The 17864-nt window shown below is 40.3% G+C and overlaps 2 protein-coding genes across 3 annotated transcripts; one reads left to right on the top strand and one right to left on the bottom strand.

Moving 5' to 3' along the window:
- Positions 1-133: 133 nt before the first annotated feature.
- Positions 134-17410, bottom strand: LOC139945338 (threonine synthase-like 2). Of its 2 annotated transcripts, none has more exons than XM_071942692.1 (9): positions 16746-17410; positions 15342-15611; positions 13260-13454; positions 12235-12387; positions 11360-11578; positions 10441-10589; positions 9771-9896; positions 2654-2793; positions 134-2107 (listed from the first exon to the last, which is right to left on the bottom strand). In XM_071942692.1, exons 2-9 carry the CDS (start codon positions 15562-15564, stop codon positions 1879-1881), a joined length of 1434 nt encoding a protein of 477 aa, XP_071798793.1. In that variant the 5' UTR covers positions 15565-15611; positions 16746-17410; the 3' UTR covers positions 134-1878. The 2 variants fall into 2 exon arrangements, with proteins under 2 accessions (XP_071798793.1, XP_071798800.1); XM_071942699.1 differs by lacking the exon at positions 16746-17410 and adding an exon at positions 15800-15886.
- Positions 5764-7942, top strand: LOC139940080 (galanin receptor type 2-like). The gene is made up of 2 exons (XM_071936318.1): positions 5764-6478; positions 7575-7942. Exons 1-2 carry the CDS (start codon positions 5764-5766, stop codon positions 7940-7942), a joined length of 1083 nt encoding a protein of 360 aa, XP_071792419.1.
- Positions 17411-17864: the final 454 nt, after the last annotated feature.

The raw sequence follows: 17864 nt of genomic DNA, 5'->3' as shown, positions 1-17864 counted from the left end.
CTTGGACAATACTGTTTACCGAAAGTGTATAATGGCTTTAATAGACAGTAGACGGGGGTACATCAGATTAAGGCACTGAACACGCTTGGTAATTGTCAAAAAAAAAAAAAAAAAATAAATAAAATCTCACTTGTCTTGGTTTATCCCAATATATGCATAAACATCGTCTGTGAAAATATGGGCCCATTGGCCATACAAGTTGGTAGAATAATGAAAGAAAAAACATTGTTGCCCAACTTTGTGTGCATTCAGCTGCCTATTTTAAAAAGTGTTTCTTTATGCTTTCAGAAACATAAAGTATTTTATTATTCGGGTGAGAAATTACCTCTTTCTCAAAAACTACGTTACTTCAGAGGGAGCCGTTTCTCACAATGTTTTATACTATCAACAGCTCTCTTTTGCTTGTTACCATAAGTAAGTTTGTGTGCTAAAAAATATTTTGAGCAATTACCAATAGCTTGCAGTGCCTTTAAACCTTTGTTTATAAAGTTATCACTTCTCAATTGGTAAATTAACCACAAAACTATCATTTGAATATTTATTGAGTCAATCTTTGCAGCACAATAAACAAATGTATAAAGAACTACAAGGTCGATATTTAAACCCTTTTTCAGTTATAGAATCAATGGGCATTGGAGATCAGCATTGAGTTACCGTGACCCCATTACCCCATGAAGATTAAAATTGGGTAACCATGACCTTTACTTCCGGGTGGGGCGAGCATAAAAGGTTACACAAGGGTTACCGTGACCCCATAATGACCTTTACTTCAGAGTCACCCGAACCCGAAAGTGGGACAATTTCTCAAGAATTACACAACCGGTTTTCAAACGTTTTTCAGTTATAGACTCCTCGGGCATTGGAGATTAGCCTTGGGCAACCGTGACCCCATGTTGACCTTTACTTTCGTGTCAACCGGAAGTGTAACCATATCTCAAGAACTACACACCCGATTCAACTACTTTTCATATTTAAATCTGTCAAGCATTCAAGGTTAGCCAAGGGTCATCATATATAATATTTGAGATGTCAACAAGCATTGCTGAATAAGAGGAATGAAGAGAACTGAAGCGAACTGAAGCCCGACTAATCCGGTGCTGAGCAAAACTTGATTAAAAATTTATTATGAACAATACGCTCAACATTTTTCATTACAGTTGATACAACTGAAATAGAACTATATTGATTAGGGTAACGAACAAATCTGGTATAAATCGTATGCTTCATTAGCGATGTAAACATTTCAATTCATTCTCCTTATTCCGGGAAACACAATGCAACAATTAGATAAAATTTCAGAACAAGTGAACAATAAAGTTATGCGGCGCACACACTAGTATTTCGTTGTTTTTAAAACTAATAAATCAGTGTGTTCGTTGTGTTTCTTGACTTTTAACTTTACAACTCATAATATACATTAAATATATCATTTAAAATTGTCAAAAAAAATATTTAAAAATTTTGTTTATTTTTAGGGAAAGTTTAAAATGCCCCTGATTATTAAACAATGTCTCACAAGATTTAAAGGTTACCAGACAAGTTTACAAGACCAAACTATTAGTCTACATTCGGGCGTTTACTGATGTCCTCAATTTTCTCCCGTAGCATTTGAACCCAGTCCTGTCCCTCTTTGAACTCTGTCAATCGTGTTGGCATGGAGCCTAAACTATCTATGTATGGTGTTGACTTAGGCTCCAAACCAGCCGCAATTGACTGGAAACTTTACAGGCGTCTACTGATGTCCTCAATTTTCTCCCGTAGCATTTGAATCCAGTCCTGTCCCTCTTTGAACTCTGTGAATCGTGTTGGCATGGAGCCTAAACTATCTATGTATGGTGTTGACTTAGGCTCCAAACCAGCCGCAATTGACTGGAAACTTTACAGGCGTCTACTGATGTCCTCAATTTTCTCCCGTAGCATTTGAACCCAGTCCTGTCCCTCTTTGAACTCTGTGAATCGTGTTGGCATGGAGCTTAGACTCTCTATATATGGTGTCGACGTAGGCTCCAAACCAGCCGCTATTGCAGCCTCTGGAAACTTAGCTGGATGAGCAGTGGCAAAACAAACAGTGTGCCCAAGATTGGAGTCCTGGTTATTCATCCTATGCCTATTTGATGAGACAAAATAATCAAACACAATTAGATTCAATTAAAGACACTAGACACCTTTGGTTATTGTCAAAGACCAGTCTTCTCACTTGGTTTATCTCAACATATGCACAAAATAACAAACATGTGAAATTTAGAACTCAATTTGTCGTTGAAGTTGCGAGATAATAACGGAAGAAAAAACACACTTGTCAGACGAAGTTATGTGTTTTTCGGGACCTCAAAATCAAACTTTGAGGTCTCGAAATCAAATTCGTGGAAAATAACTTCTTTCTCGAAAACTACGTCACTTCAGAGGGAGCTGTTTCTCACGATGTTTTATACTACCAACATCTCCCCATTATTCGTTACCAAGTAAGGTTTTATGCTAATAATTATTTTGAGTAATTACCAGTAGTGTCAACTGCCTTTAAAAGTGCACAATTGTTCACCTTAGCAGCTGCACTATTAAAGTATCCACTGACATAATGACATTTTTTTTTTTTTTTTTTTGGGGGGGGGCGGAAATGTTTTAAAGATTCCATTAATGAATTTAGCCAACTTACCGGTCAATCTTGTCAAAGTAGTAGCTGACAGCCACAGCTGTATGTGGACATACACGGTACTTGTGTTCCCGCCAGCATCGTTGCATAGTCTTGGTAATCTGGTCATCATGACACGAATAGGAAGACCAGGCCTCTTGCATCTAATTGAATGAAAAGCATCAACGTTAAGATTTATGCGTTGGTAAAAGCAGATTGTTCTCACATAATCATTATTATTCATGGTTTATTAAAATACTGCAATACAGCGACTAAAAGCCGAAATGTGCAGTTTACAAAAACAGTCCGTAAAAATATTACATCTTTACATACAAAGGAATGAAATATCAAATAGTTGTTAATAAAAGCAAATAAACACACAGGCAAAACATTTGTGACCGTAACATATTAAAAAGAGTACACAAATATTTTGATTATACTAAAAATAATCCATTGCTCAGGATCCAAAGAGCCTTGCCACAAGATAACAGTATTAAAATGGGAACAAATACTGAAGCACGATTTAGTAATCCAATATTGCTATTGACATTACTGCCATTATTTTTATTCAGGTTGATGTGCAGCTACAGTGTAAATAAAGAAATGACAAATTACAGTTGGCAAACTGAAGAACACATTTAGTAATACAAAACATGGTTGTTTACATTACAACTATTGATTTATATAAATATATCCGCCATTGAAAATCAACCAGATGTTCACATATGCGAGCTAGAAACCGAATAGACCTCTATCACGGTGTGGCCATCTTGATTTCACTCCATTCCAACCCATTGCAACCAAGCTGAGGCTAGACGAAATAATAGTCTGGTGCCAGGCGGAATGAATGTTAGCATTTATTACTGTTATTGGAAACAGGGATTATGACCAAGATGTTGACAGCATGATAAAAGTGTATCGTGGATCTATTGCACCTTTCAGCACGTCACTTGGGAAAGCGAAGCCCGGTTACTGTCGTAGAACCCCATCACCGGTAGTTGGTGTTGTATTCAGGGGGGGGGGGAGCATGTTCCTAAACTTAGTGGATCCAAGAAAGTTATCACCAAACTTTATCAGCGGTCTTCTCTTCTAGACTTGAGTGGTGATATGCCTATTAGCCATGGTATATATGAATGATATGGCCCAGTGGTTCATTGTATGACATACTGTTGTGCTTTACAAAAATGAAGATCGATAAAAATACAAGACAAAAATGAAAGAGTAATAAACAATATTTAAGGCACTTGACACCTTTGGTAGTTGTCAAAGACCAGTATTCTCATTTCTCACTTGATGTATCCCAATAAAGCATACAAAGAAAAAGCTGAGAAGATGTGGGCTCAATTTGCCATCAAACGCCCTCAAGTGTTTGCTTTCAGATGCCCGAAAAGGCCGAGTTCTTTAACAATAATAATCGAGTGAAAAAATTACCGCTTTCTAAAAAAAAACACGCTACTTCAGAGTGTGCCGTTTGTATTGTCACATATCAACATATCTCCATTGCCCGTTACCAAGTAGGTATTTATGCTATTAAACAATTATTTTAAGTGGGTGGGTTATTAATTCATTATACTAATATTTTGATTTATACGTATGCATATTCATAATTAGTCAATTCGATCGGATCCATCAATACAATTATTGGATTATTTATGAAACTTAGTAACAAGAGCGTCGGGTAAGGGGTAAAAAGGGTAGGGGTAGAGCAAGTTGGGGTTTGGGATTGGCGTTTGCACCTCCTTATATACCAGCCTCACCCTCGGCACACGGGTCTATATACCTCAGGTTGATCTATGCATCATCTTAAAGGCAGTGGACACTATTGGTAATTAATCAAATTAATTATTAGCATATAACCCGTTTACTTGGTAACGAGTAATGGGGAGCTGTTGAGTATAAAACATGGTGAGTAACGGCTCCCTCTGAAATAAAGTAATTTACCACGAATTTGATTTCGAGAGCTCAGAACTACATTTTGAGGTCTCGAAATCAAGCATCGGAAAGCACACAACTTCGTGTGACAAGGGTGGGTTTTAACTATAGTATCATCTCGCAACTTCGACGACCAATTGAGCCAAAATTCTCACAGGTATGTTATTTTATGCATATGTTGAGATACACCAAGTGAGGAGACTAGTCTTTGACAACTACCAAAAGTGTCTATGTCTTTAATGGGAAATTTTTTAAGCGAATACTCAAATTAATACACAAAATGCATTTCTATTCTAATTTTAGCAGTGAATAAAACAATAACGAGGTCAATAATAACGAGGTCAAACTATTGTATTGTGAAAAAATTGCAAGTGGGGAGATTTGATTAAAACCCTTTTTGAGAGATTGGACTCAACCCTTTTTGAGAGAGATATGAAACACTTTTTTTCGCGAAAAAAAACGTACATCGACAATCGAAGACCGCTTTGTATGCAACTTACAGATACAGATGTTACTAACGTCCAGCAAATACTCAAAAAAAAAATCCCTCTGGCCCTGGCGAAACAAAAAAGGCGTCACTTTATAGTTTCTAATTTCATTACCCGTTAAGGTAACTTAATATTACACTTTCTTGCAGCTGGGTTGGTTAGTGAAGTGTTTTATATCAGGCACTGTGGACCGTTCCACCGGCCTTGGAGCATGGATACAAAAAGCGCAACTTTTTGATCGTTTTGGTGTTCATAGCGGTACAATGATACATGGACAGTCACAAGGGAGCTCGAAGAGAAACTGGATGGGTGCTACTCAAAACTCACAGCGAAAATGATTCAATGTTCACTGAAGTCAACATATGACAATACAGAACTGTATGGTAAGGAGCCAAAACTTTCCACCAAAATACAACAGCATCGTCTGAGACTAGCAGGGCACCCCTAGTCCTGTAGACACACCAAAGACTCCCTGCCTCACAGCTTATTTTGCCTCTATCATCGACTAGAGAGAGGGAGAGAGCGGTAAAAGACACCCGTGGCAGTAGTGACGTGCGATAGTGCTGCGATTGAAGATTCCCGTATGATAACCGCATGACAAACCCTACCAACGACCAGAACTGGGAAATAGTGTAAACTAAATACTCGTTTGAATTCAAAGAAACTCCCGTTTCAAATATTTCAGTTAAAGACACACGCCATTAATAAGCAACGATGGATCAAATGGAGAGTCTTGGCACGACTTCACCTACAATTTTCCAAGGAACGAAGAGTTCAAACGAGGATGTTCAAATGGAAGACAGTGATGGTTCCGCCAAGTTTATCTTAGCTATCTACTGCATGATATGCGTGGTTGGTATCACTGGTAACTTACTGGTTGCCATCGTACTCCTCCGTGTGCCGTCCCTACGGTCTAATACAAGTGATTTCTTGGTGCATCTCTCCATTGTTGATTTCATGGCCTGTGTTCTGGTCATCCCTGGTTATCTCCTGCCTAGAACCAACTCCGCTCCAAACCCCGGGTTCTTAGGTGAGTTCTGGTGTCGATTTTACGCCAGCGGTTTCCTCTTTTGGGTCTTCACGATGACGTCAGTCTTGGGTTTGATCGTGGTCAATTTGGAGCGCTATGTAGCCATCGTCTATCCACACAAATACAAGACTATTTTCACCAAACGTAACAAATACATCATGATCATTGCGTGTTGGGTACTTGCCGCAGTTTCAAGATCGTTCTTCTTCTTTACGTATGGAGAAGATGAAGTAGTGGGATGTCATTTTGAAGGCTGGTCTAACCGAGGAACTCAGGTGGCATTTGGCTTGTACACTTTCACGGTTAACTTCTTCGCTCCATTCATGGTGATGATTCTTGCGCAACTGAAAGTTATCTCGACACTGAACCGACAAGTGAAGATCTTAACTGCTCGTACAGGTTAGTTATACAGTAATTTTATCTCATTTCGTATTAATAGTATTAAAGATGGACGAGGGCACAATAAAGTATCTCAGTGCATAAAGTTTTTTCTTCTTTTTTTGATGTTGACTTGCAATATTATATATGATAGGAATAGGTTTATTCGATTTGGTTTCCCCTGCACTGAATTCAGCTAGGGGGCTTGTGGATTGAATAATGAAGTATTAAACACTCTTTACATTCGAGAGTAGACGTTTTAGCCCCAATGCAAACTTCCGGCACTCGACTGCGATCCAACCACTGATCGCCGGCTTATTGAAGCAGTTTGTCTTTATTATAGTTATATTTTTGGGTAATTTCATTGAACCGATGATGATAATTTGAGTGCAAATCTTGTTGATGATAGAACGACTGTGGCAATTTTCAAAATGGTGCATTACATTTCAGCGCTGCTGTCGTTTCGCGACCCTTTGCAATAAGTTGCTTTAAACCCCGGGGTCGATTTCACAAAGACTAGTCCTATAAGGAGATTTTAAAAACCTAAGGCTAGTCCCGAGTAAGGAGGAGTAACTCGTCATTACTCGGTATAAGATTAGTATTAAAGGAACACGTTGCCTTGGATCGGTCGAGTTGGTCTATAAAAAGCGTTCGTAACCGTTTGTTATAAAATGCATGTGGGTAGAAAGATGTTTTAAAAGTAGAATACAATGATCACCACAAACATGCCTCGAAATTGCACGGTTTTCCTTTTACCTCGTCGACTAACACGGTCGGCCATTTATGGGAGTCCCATAAATGGCCGACCGTGTTAGTTCGCACAGTAAAAGGAAAACCACGCAATTTCGAGGCAAACTTGTGTGGATCATTGTATTTCACTTTTAAAACATCTTTCCAACCATATGCATTATATTAAAAACGGTTACAGACGCTTTTTATAGACCAACTCGTCCGATCCAAGGCAACGTGTTCCTTTAACTCTGTGTGAAATCAATCCCTGGTTCTTGAACGGCACATTTCGGTCGATTCATACCGTACCTCAAAACCTGGAAGATTTAACTCTGGTTGGATTCGAACCTAATGCGTTACTTTGTATCTCTTTTGCCTTCTTTTGCAGCCTCTTCAGGTGCAAATCCAAGTGACCAGCGTGAAATGTGGCAGCTCCGAGCCTCCCAAACCCTGGTGAAGACACTCCTGGCCTGCGTCATCACATTCGGTGTGTGCTGGATTCCAAATCAAGTCTGGTTCCTGCTCTTCAATGTTGGTGTTCCATTGACTCTAGGTGGACCTATCCAAAGTCTCACTATCATCTTAGCCGTGGGTAATTCCTGTGTGAATCCAGTCATTTACACCATGACCAACAAGCCATTCCGTAAAGGGATCAGGGAGCTGTTTTGTAAGCAGCGGGATTCGAACCAGGTGGCTGACGGTACTGTAGCGACTGGCACTGTGTCTGAAACCGTCTCCAATGCCCAAGATCAATAGGAGAGAAAACATCACGACGGGACCAACCATGTGAGGAGTTTGGGGACAATGGATATTTCATGTCACTGCAGCAATCCACTTTTAGATATCATTATATGTCCCGCACAACAGTTTAATTTCATGATCATTGTGAAGAGTTCACACACACATTTCTATTGTATTAGTTTCAAAGAACTTACTGAACTACCAGACAACAACGAATTAGACAACTTAAAACCAGGGGACTGGTTTGCTCCGCTTGTGAAAAAAACCTAATAACTGCGCCGGTGTCGCATGCAATTATGTCCTCTATGCAATACTATCCCGAGGACATTAACTGCATTTGCAATAATGTCCGCCGGACGGTTTTGCATATGCAATCGTGTCCGTCCGGACGCTGCTGCATAATGCAATTGTGTCCGCCCGGACACATTTGCATATGCAGTGGTGTCCGCCCCCGTGCAAAACCGTCCTAAGGAACACGTTGCCTTAGAACGGTCGAGTTGGTCTTTGAAAAGCGTTCTGCTTTTTAATAACCGTTTGTTATGAAATGCATATGGGTAGAAAGATGTTGTAAAAGTATAATACAATGATCCACACAATATGCCTCGAACTTCCATGGTTTTCTTTTTACCCCGTCGACTAACACGGTCGGCCATTTATGGGAGTCAAATTGTTGACTCCCATTAAAATGGCCGACCGTGTTAGTTCGCGACGTTTGGTCGACGGAACACGTTCACCATTTTTTTACAAGCTAGTTGCTTGTTATGAATGACATGGGAAATGTTCGGCCGTTGGGTATTTGCTGCAATCATAAAATACGTGAATATTCATGCTGCATATACGTAGGTTCAGTGCATGCACGCTCGCTTACGCGCGCACATACATGTACATTCATTAACATGTCCACCGGATGGTTTTTGCAAAGCCCTGGACACGATTGCATATGCAAAAGTGTCCGGAGCGGACAGTAATGCATGGCGGACACAATTGCATCTGACACCGGCAACGTGGAGCTACCGCATTTCTCGATATTTCTCATATCCGCAATGGTAAAGACAGGCACTGGTCTTACAGACCCAGTGATTTCATTGGATATAACGATTTTATTAGATAATCGTGCAGTGACGTAAGCTTACTAATGTGTGTTTTTATTGGTTTGTCAGGTGCACTTTCAGTGGTAGCTGTTGCAAGCATGGCATAGTTTGTATTGTAGGCCTACCTGTACCTGTATAGATTGTGCAAGTGTCGCGTATTCGAACAAGTGAGTTTGTCCCAAGTTGCATTGGTGTTAGCTAATGCTGGGGTTTTGATATATAAGCTCCTACACATTATTAGTTACCCCAAAGTGGACCGTAAAATTATTGAATTATTACAAATGTCATATTTGTTTTGTTTAAAAGTATTACAGAGTGTCGCAAGATGAAGACATAAACATAGTAACTACACTTTATTAAGTTTAAAATGCGGGGAGGGTGGGTGGGGGGGCAAATCTTAACTGACGGACAGAAAACCATAGTTGGGTATCAGAATCCCCTGTCAAGGAGATCTAAATGCTTTCTGACGGCGTCTGAAGAACGTGCACATGGCCATAATGATACTCATTGTTTAAATTTGGACCTATTATTATTGGCAGCCCAGTCCTTCTGAATCCTCTACTTTGGAAATTTGATATGAATGATTTGCAGGGACTGCACGGATGTTTTCAAACGGATATTTCAACGTCGGTTATCGGAAGCGAGGATGTATTTATATAAAACAAAAACAAATTAAGAAATGGTAAATAAATCAGATTTTTTTTTTTTTTTTTATCATGAAACTATTCAACTGCGGGTGTTTTAAAACAAACCTTGATTAGAGTCTCCTCTGGGATTTGTGTCTTGTCAGTACTCTCAAATTCCTCCAGGACTTTCTTGATTTGGCTAGTGTCTTGATTTGAGAACAGGAACAAAATTCTCTCCATGTTGTATGGGATCTGTTCACCAGATAAAAAAAAAACGAATCTGTTGTTTGGGCAGTTTATATGACGCCAATTTGCGTAACTCGTAGCGATTAGACAATTCGGAAAGATATAGACCATGTGAACTTTTTTTACAACAAGTGTGACGTCGACCTTGTGCATTATTTGGGTATTCTGGCAGGCAAGATATTGCACAGGTCATATGAGAAAGTTCATGATTTGTGTCTTGATAGTTTCCACATAAATTCAAGAATCATGAAAGTAAAAGCTAGACAAGTTTCGAGATGTGCCCCTTTAGACAGTGCAATCTCCATAAAATAATTATAAGATTTTATGTTTTCTTCCATTGAGCTGTGTACAAATCGTACCTGCAGGAAGTCCAGGCTCTATGGCTCTTTTGTAAACATGTGATGTCACAGGTCACATCGTCTAATCATGTTCGTTTTAAGTAATCCAATGTTGGGTGGTCACATTAGGCTTCCGTAACTTCATCTCAAAAATCAGTAAATAAAGTGAATGGTACATTATGGCAGAATAAAAGAAACCTTGAGTTTTTTACCTGTATATCCATGGCAACAGAATATGTTTTGATGACCCGAGATGCCTTGGAGTAGTCCCCATGTGTAATCGCACGATGTATGATATCATTGGTGTTAACTGCTGAGACTAACTTAACCGGCAAGCCCATGGCGTACGCGATACATCCACCTTAAAATACAGACACTGTTCACACAATGTTTCCTTACCAGGCAAACCACACAGTTTGGAGAGGGGGTGGGGTAAGGTCATTATATTACACATACAAAGGAGAAACATAAATAAGATGGTTATACAGATTCATTTATAGACTGTTCCCCTGTCCGCGAAAAGAAAAAAAACAAGTCTTGTTTTTTTTTTTACAGAACAATCCAATTGATTTCATTAGATTTAGAAAGGTTTGCGGCAACACCATGTAATAACTATCTCTATATGAGTGGGGTGGTTATGAAAAGAACCGTTGTTTTCAACTCGACGTTTCGATCAGTATGCTCTAATTGTCTTCTGGAGACATTAGCTACAATGATGTCATTGACTAACATGTGTTTTGGGTCTGAGGAGGTGATGCGGGTGCAGCTGACAAACATCACATCGGATCAATCAAATCACATAATAATATAATCATAATATCGAAGTCTTATTTGTATATAGCACACGTATCTAACAAACAAGGTACTCAAGGTGCTGAGTATAATTTTTTTATACAAACTTTCAGAAAGGTTATTGCAGTGGTGAACTTTGAGATCCAATTAGTTAGCACCTTATAGGGGCTTACAAGGTGCTACGGCGCATACCAGCCATACATATGAAAGCTTTAATTACTTTCGGTAGTCTGTATGCAATTTTGCAGAGTGTACTGTGTGTTATGTACAGTACATGTACGTGCTTGTAATGTTATTTTATATATTATGTAAACAAGTACATAGGATTTGACTACCAACCAGTAATATGACCCGCTGCTCCAGTGGGAACCACGATCTCCACCGTCTCCCCAACCGTCTTGCAGATTGCCAGATAGCCATAGAAGAAGTTAACAACCTGTACCAGAGTTCTGATCATATTGATGGAATTCATGGTGCAGAGATTATGGAGTGTCTTAAACTCTTGGTCCAAGATGACGGGTTTGATGATGAGATCAAGATCGTCCGAAGAGCCCTCCGCTAGAAAATTGTTAAAACAATAATCGAAAATCAAAAAAAAAGAAGCTGAGACGAATCCCAACCGAGGCAAAGATTGACTAGTGATACTACTAGGAAAAAGATTATACGTTTCTATTGGTTGAGAATCGATCACGTGATGTGCTACAAAGATGTCAGGGCTCAGGGGAACATGAGTAGTGTGCCCCTTAGGGGGTAGACTACCCTAAACGTGCCCACCGTTGGTCGTTTCCATATCCGTGTATAAAGAGTAAGACTTTATAGACATTGATTCGAGGTTGTAAGTACGCTTGTACTATATTAAATAAATTGGTTTTCGTTCCTGCGCGATGTGGAGTATGGAACAATGCAGCAATATTTTGTTCAACTACCCAAATTGTTGTTTTGTTCGCAAACATCAATTTTTTGACCGCGCTAAAGGCAAAACAATTGTGGCAGCTCTTTGGTGATGGAGTCCATGGGTTTTGTTCACATTCATTAGGGGAATACTTGGACGCTAGGTGGCGGCAGACTTACCTGGTGAATCCACTGTTCTTGGTTATGCGCGCATAATTAGAACAATGTCAGCAATGGAAGCTTTACATGAAGTTTGTCGCCACCTAGCGTCCCAAGTCTCCCATTTTCTGTCTCGGCTGTATTTATTAAGTTCTTGCACGTACCTGATATGCAATGAACATTTTCTGCCATTGTTGTAATCATTTGAAGTTCTTGAATATGTGTACAGTAACCATGGGGGAAGAGTACAACGATGTCAATCCAATCTAGACCCCTGACTGCCTCAATAGAAGATGGCCCTGTATCTCCAGATGTTCCTGTCAAAGTAAATTAGGTTTCACAAAATCAACTTTATTTGCATATAACTAGCTTCCCCCAGAAGACGTAGAGCATACTGATCGAAACGTCGAGTTGAAACCAACGGTTCTTTTCAGAACCGTTCCCAACTTATAGAGTTTGTCATTATGGTGATACCGCAAACATAATACTTTATCGTGTTTCCACCATGCACAGTTTCATATCCTACTTAGCATATGACTATGCACTGAGCATTAATGATAATCCTCACTCCTACAAGCCAATAACTAGGGTAATTCATAGTTCAGATTTGTTTCAAGGTGACAGCTCTTTGCAGTTTCTCCTGAGAGTCGGTTGTCGTAGTGGTATTTTTCCTAGCCTTCAACCTGTAGGCCTATGGACACCGGATTGAATCCTGTTATTTTGGGCACTTTATTATTGGATTGGGTTTTCAGTCCCCACCTGACTGAGTGGGTTTTCCCTGGCATGGTTCTCTGGGTTTTTCCGACCACATCTAAAACTAAAGCTGTCTTACATGTCTTCTCACTATTGAGTTCATCACTCGTTCGCTTTTCTGTGAGTCATTGGCTTCACACAACTAGAATTCATGAAATCTTCCTCTATGATGAAATGAAATGAAAATATAAATAATTGTTTCGATGCATTGAAAACTGATCACCTTTTTTCACGGGAAACCACCGAGTATGCAGTGCAAAGGTGTATGGGTAAAAACAAAATGGTATAGAGTTAACAACAATAATAATTTAGTGGCAGCGGTGGGATATTAATTGTTACCCATGCCATCATAACTGACTGGTATCATATCAGACTGGTGCTGCAGAGCACTTGACCATGCTAACTCGCTTAAATCATTGATTTTAGCAGCACTCACCAACAACGATAGTCACATGCTCCTTTCTTTTGTTGAGGAAATATTCCAGGAATCGGCCCAGGATAAATGTGGAAAGGTCCTTGAAGGCCAGCGTCTTGGTATTGGAGAGCTCAAGCACATTCAGACCATCGGAGAATGAGGATAGAGCGGCCACCTCTTCCACAGGAAGACGAGAGTAAGCTTTATCAATGATTTCTAAAGAAAGGAGGAACAAAATCAAGCATGTATCAGTTTGATTTGTAGAACATAATGTACGCATTAAAGATAGTTCCTAAGCCAGACAGGAAGCTTTGTAAAACTGCATTGTGTTAAGTATAGCTATAAAGAAGGTGCATAGCTCCTCCAATTTAGTCAGCCCTGAGATTCTGTCCCCGTTGGAATTTAACGTGGGTTGGAGTAGATTGATTCAACAGAGGGCGTGGTTCGAAGAATTTTGCAGAGTTGTGTATTGAGAGACATGGGTGTGTTCAATCAGCTTCCCTGGGTCGACCCGCGGTGCTCACTTGGGTGAGCCCCTGCAATGAGCTAAACGAACGTTCGCACTCGCCCTCTCGTGGTGACATCATGCACCTCGGGTAACCCCAAGTGACCATCTCCACAAGTAGGGCACTGGGGGCTGACCCAGGTGAGCCCCTGGAATGATGTCAAAGCAATTCGAACGCACCGGGGACAGCCCGGGGTCGACCAAGGGAAGCTAATTGAACGCACCCATTGAGAGACCTTTGGCTACGTGGTCGCGGGGCGAAATGTTTGGTAAAAATGCAGCACAACCAAATTACCAGACTAGTCTTGCACCCTTTGTTGGCTCATGCGATGGGGATAGAGTCACCAGTGAGACATATCCAGGGTCACAGTTTATCCGGGGAGAAGGGAGACCCAGAGTCTCCCACCACACCGGCCAGTTTAAATCAAATACTGGGTGTGTTCGTTTAGCTTCCCTAGGTCGACCCCGGTGTTTGGCGGTTTTTATTTCCAGGACAAACGTGGGTAATTATCTGAACACGTTCGTCTTGGGGGAAAACAAACCGTCACACACCGGGGTCGACCCAGGGAAGCTAAACGAACGCACCCATGTGGAACAGCGGTGTGTTGAACAACTCTCTTTTCATTTCAAGGTTTGAAAATGCCATGCAGAAAAGCAGGCCATTATGACTCGCCAAAAGTGGTTGATCTGCTTTGTTTTTTCGTTTTTTCTCAGACACCATAAAAGCAGTCGATGTCTACTTTCTGAACAGCAGTGCAAGTTTAAACAATTGCCTTTCTATTATTTAAAGGTAAAAGGAGAACATAATATTACAAAGTTGTTGCATTTTTTTCTGAGGAATTAAAGCGGAAAAGTAGAAAAGTGCGATCGTATATGTGTCATTTTAACTGTAACCAGTGAGCTTATCAAACCGATAATCTTTGAGCATTTAGTTTTGACCTTTATTGTATATTTGTATATCATATGTATTGTATATCATTGAGGCATTATTATATGGCTGGTGTATTGGACTCACGCCATGATGCCTGACTGCGCCACACAAACTATCAGTGGAGTGTAACAGTGTTTGGGCTCAACCCATCGGTAGAGGTTTTTAGCTCATACGTATTCGAATGTTTAGCTCACAAAACGGAATTTTCCACCTTTCTACCAATAGAAAAACATGCATCCAATTCAGATCTAACTTACAAAAGTTGTATTACACATGAAAGAGAACACAGCTCTATGCATCCAAAAGAAAACAGACGCCCCTTACACATAGACACTATAATGTGCAATGCAACGTCTCATTCAAATTATTCATTCATTTGAAAGTTCAAAATAGTTTGACGTCTACCTCAGGTCTGATACTTCGTTGAGTCATGACACTGTTCCCTTATTTACGTGGCTCCTCAATAGTTTTTTGCAATGACTACAACGGGGGATCGGGGAAAGCGACTGCACCACAAAGTGTGACATAAATTTGGCAAAGGGAGAGAAAAACCACAATTTCATCATGACAATTTTAGATAATTTAGATTTATGGCTGTCTATACAAAATCTCCACCAGACAAAAATATTAAAGCTCAAAAAGTCCAGTCTAAAAATATTCTGCCTACCTTCTAATTCTCCTTGGCTGACGTCATCTTCAGTGAAGAATGGCATGACTTTCTTGCAGAGATCTGGGAGGGAAAGTCCCTTCCAAGACTTTAGTAATGTTTGAGAAATCTTTGGAATGGTCTCTGGCATGAGTAGCCCTCCATCGGATAGATAACCTGGTGACAAAACTGCTTCCTCAAAAGTATGTGCCTTGGCTTTGCCACGTGTGCTGAGGAACCTCATGGTGGTGGTGGACGGCTGACGAATGGTATGGTGTTCAAGCTAAAGTTCTGGAATAACGAGCAAATACACACATTGTTCGAATAAGTGAAAACTGATATGTATTTTAATTCAATATTCCTACTTAAGAGTCTGTGAACTCTGTAGCAAGTAAAGATTCTAAAAATTATGAACAATGTGTAATTACAGTTATGTGTGTAAAATGAAAACATATTTATCAAGAGTTTGACATTATTACCGTATGGTCGGAAGATCACTGACTTCCACATGGATGCCAGTACTATAGTCACATTAAAGACTTAGCTACATGATAATATCATTCGATACATAGCCTTTGAACGATGACAGCGCACAGATCAAAGTCCACAAAGCAATTGAATACACATTACACTTGTTATATTATGATCAATAAAGATAAGGTAACTCACAACCTTGTGAGTAGAGACCTGTGGAGTCCCTAACCGATCAGTACCCGAAGTCCCCATCCGAGTACCCGAAGTCCCCACCCGAGTACCCGAAGTACCTACCCGCGTACCCGAAGTCCCTACCCAAGTATCGAAGTCAATACCCGAATACCAAACTCTACCCGCCCGAGTACGAGTATAGTCCCCCTGCATACCGTACCCGGAGTCCCTTACTCGAGTACCCGAAGTTCCTACCCTAGTAACCGACGATCCCTACTAACACGTGTACCCATGGTCCCTACCCAAGTACCCAAAGATCATACCCGAGTACCCGAAGTTCCTACCCGATAGCCCGAAATCCCAACACGAGTTGAAGGTCCCTATACCCGACTACCCGAAGTTCATACCCGAGTGCACGAAATCCCAACACGGGAACTATTCATGATACCTGGGACCATGCTGGGACTAATAGCCGAACATTTGATCCTATATGTATACAAAACATTAGTTAACCAGCATAGGCTGACCCCTGGCCCTGTGTGCTCCTGATCTACATTGGCCCTACATGTCTGTTTCGCTATTGTGACCTTTCTACGTTCACAGTATAGTGTTGCTGTATTATTGGTGTGTTGACGCATATAATATAGAGCAAGAGTAATTCCCATCGATTTGAGCCGTATTGATTGTGTGGTATATAATTATGTGTTTTGCATCAATGGTTAGTGCGGTAAATGTTGATGACACCCGGCCCATGGATCCCTAATAACAAGGAATACTTACCACCAAGATGGCGAAAGAATGCAGACGAGATTATGTTCTTCAACCCTAACAGTTGACACATCGCTCAACATCATGGAGATACATGTACAGGTCTACACATGTATACAGAGCTGCATAACCGTTAAAGAAGACTGTTGAGCTCATTGAGTCGTGTGTTGTGTTTGTGACCTTCTGCTAATGTGAAATTGCAAAATGACGATCTAGATCACATAATATAGCTAGCTGTAGCGCAAGGACTTCGGATAGAAAACACTATACCAATGCACGTTATAAAGGCCAACACACTTTCGCTATTTAACAAAGGGATTTGTCGTGCTACCTTGTTGCAGTGCTTATGATTTATCGTTGTGTAGGCTGTACTCAAAGGAGCAAACATAAGGATTGTTTATAATTATTCTATGGCGGTCGGTCGCTGTAATGTACATTGTGAACTTACGTCAGGGCCTCTTGTATTATAGAACAATCATAGATCAAAAGTAGGAAGAAAGTAAACGGCAAAAATATCGTTTATGAAATTATTATAAATTAGAAAGGCCCTTTAGAAAGTACGGCTTCTGCTTCTGATTCGGCTCAGGCTATGCTTCGGTTGTTTTTTGACAATCATTGCGGTATCAGGACTTCAGACGAGCGAACAATACCTTAAAGCCTAATCCAAAGCCGTAGCCTTTGATTAAAAAAGGGCGACAGAGTAAAATAGAAGCCTCAAAGACTTGACCTCTCGTCTTTAATAAATGAATGTTTTCAATCCCCACATTGAATCCAATAATTCGAGTTATTAGTAGAATTATTAATGTGTAAATATTTTACAATCCAAGAAACGAACTTTCGCGATGACCCCAGAGTTACCCGAGTTGAGTTTCGTTTCCTCCTCTGCTCGGCCGGACTCACCTAAAATGACCTCCGTTTGTTTTTCGATCAAAATAATGAGTGTCATTAAAATCTGCAGTTCTTCAAAAGGTTCCTTTGTAATTGTATGGAATTTAAAATAGATTGAGTTCTCCTAGTATTAAATAGTCCAAAGTCTGCAGTGTGCGTGTGTGTGTGAAAGACGGACATCCGAGTTCAATCTGTTCGATTGTCTACATCGGATATTGGTGATATCAACATCGCCAATGACCC

Source organism: Asterias amurensis, chromosome 1 (assembly GCF_032118995.1).
Source record: "Asterias amurensis chromosome 1, ASM3211899v1".
Lineage (NCBI taxonomy): Eukaryota > Metazoa > Echinodermata > Asteroidea > Forcipulatida > Asteriidae > Asterias > Asterias amurensis.
Note: the sequence above shows the minus strand (reverse complement) of the source record. Positions and strands in the feature narration are given on the sequence as shown.

Bases quoted from the DNA above. Each gene is read 5' to 3' on its own strand.
- LOC139940080 (XM_071936318.1), top strand. From the start codon at position 5,764: ATGGATCAAATGGAGAGTCTTGGCACGACTTCACCTACAATTTTCCAA. The intron at 6,479-7,574 runs GTTAGTTATACA...CTTCTTTTGCAG, and splicing joins GATCTTAACTGCTCGTACAG to CCTCTTCAGGTGCAAATCCA.
- LOC139945338 (XM_071942692.1), bottom strand. From the start codon at position 15,564: ATGAGGTTCCTCAGCACACGTGGCAAAGCCAAGGCACATACTTTTGAG. The intron at 12,388-13,259 runs GTGAGTGCTGCT...TTACTTTGACAG, and splicing joins GCATGTGACTATCGTTGTTG to GAACATCTGGAGATACAGGG. The intron at 9,897-10,440 runs GTAAAAAACTCA...TCTGGTGAACAG, and splicing joins CTGTTGCCATGGATATACAG to ATCCCATACAACATGGAGAG.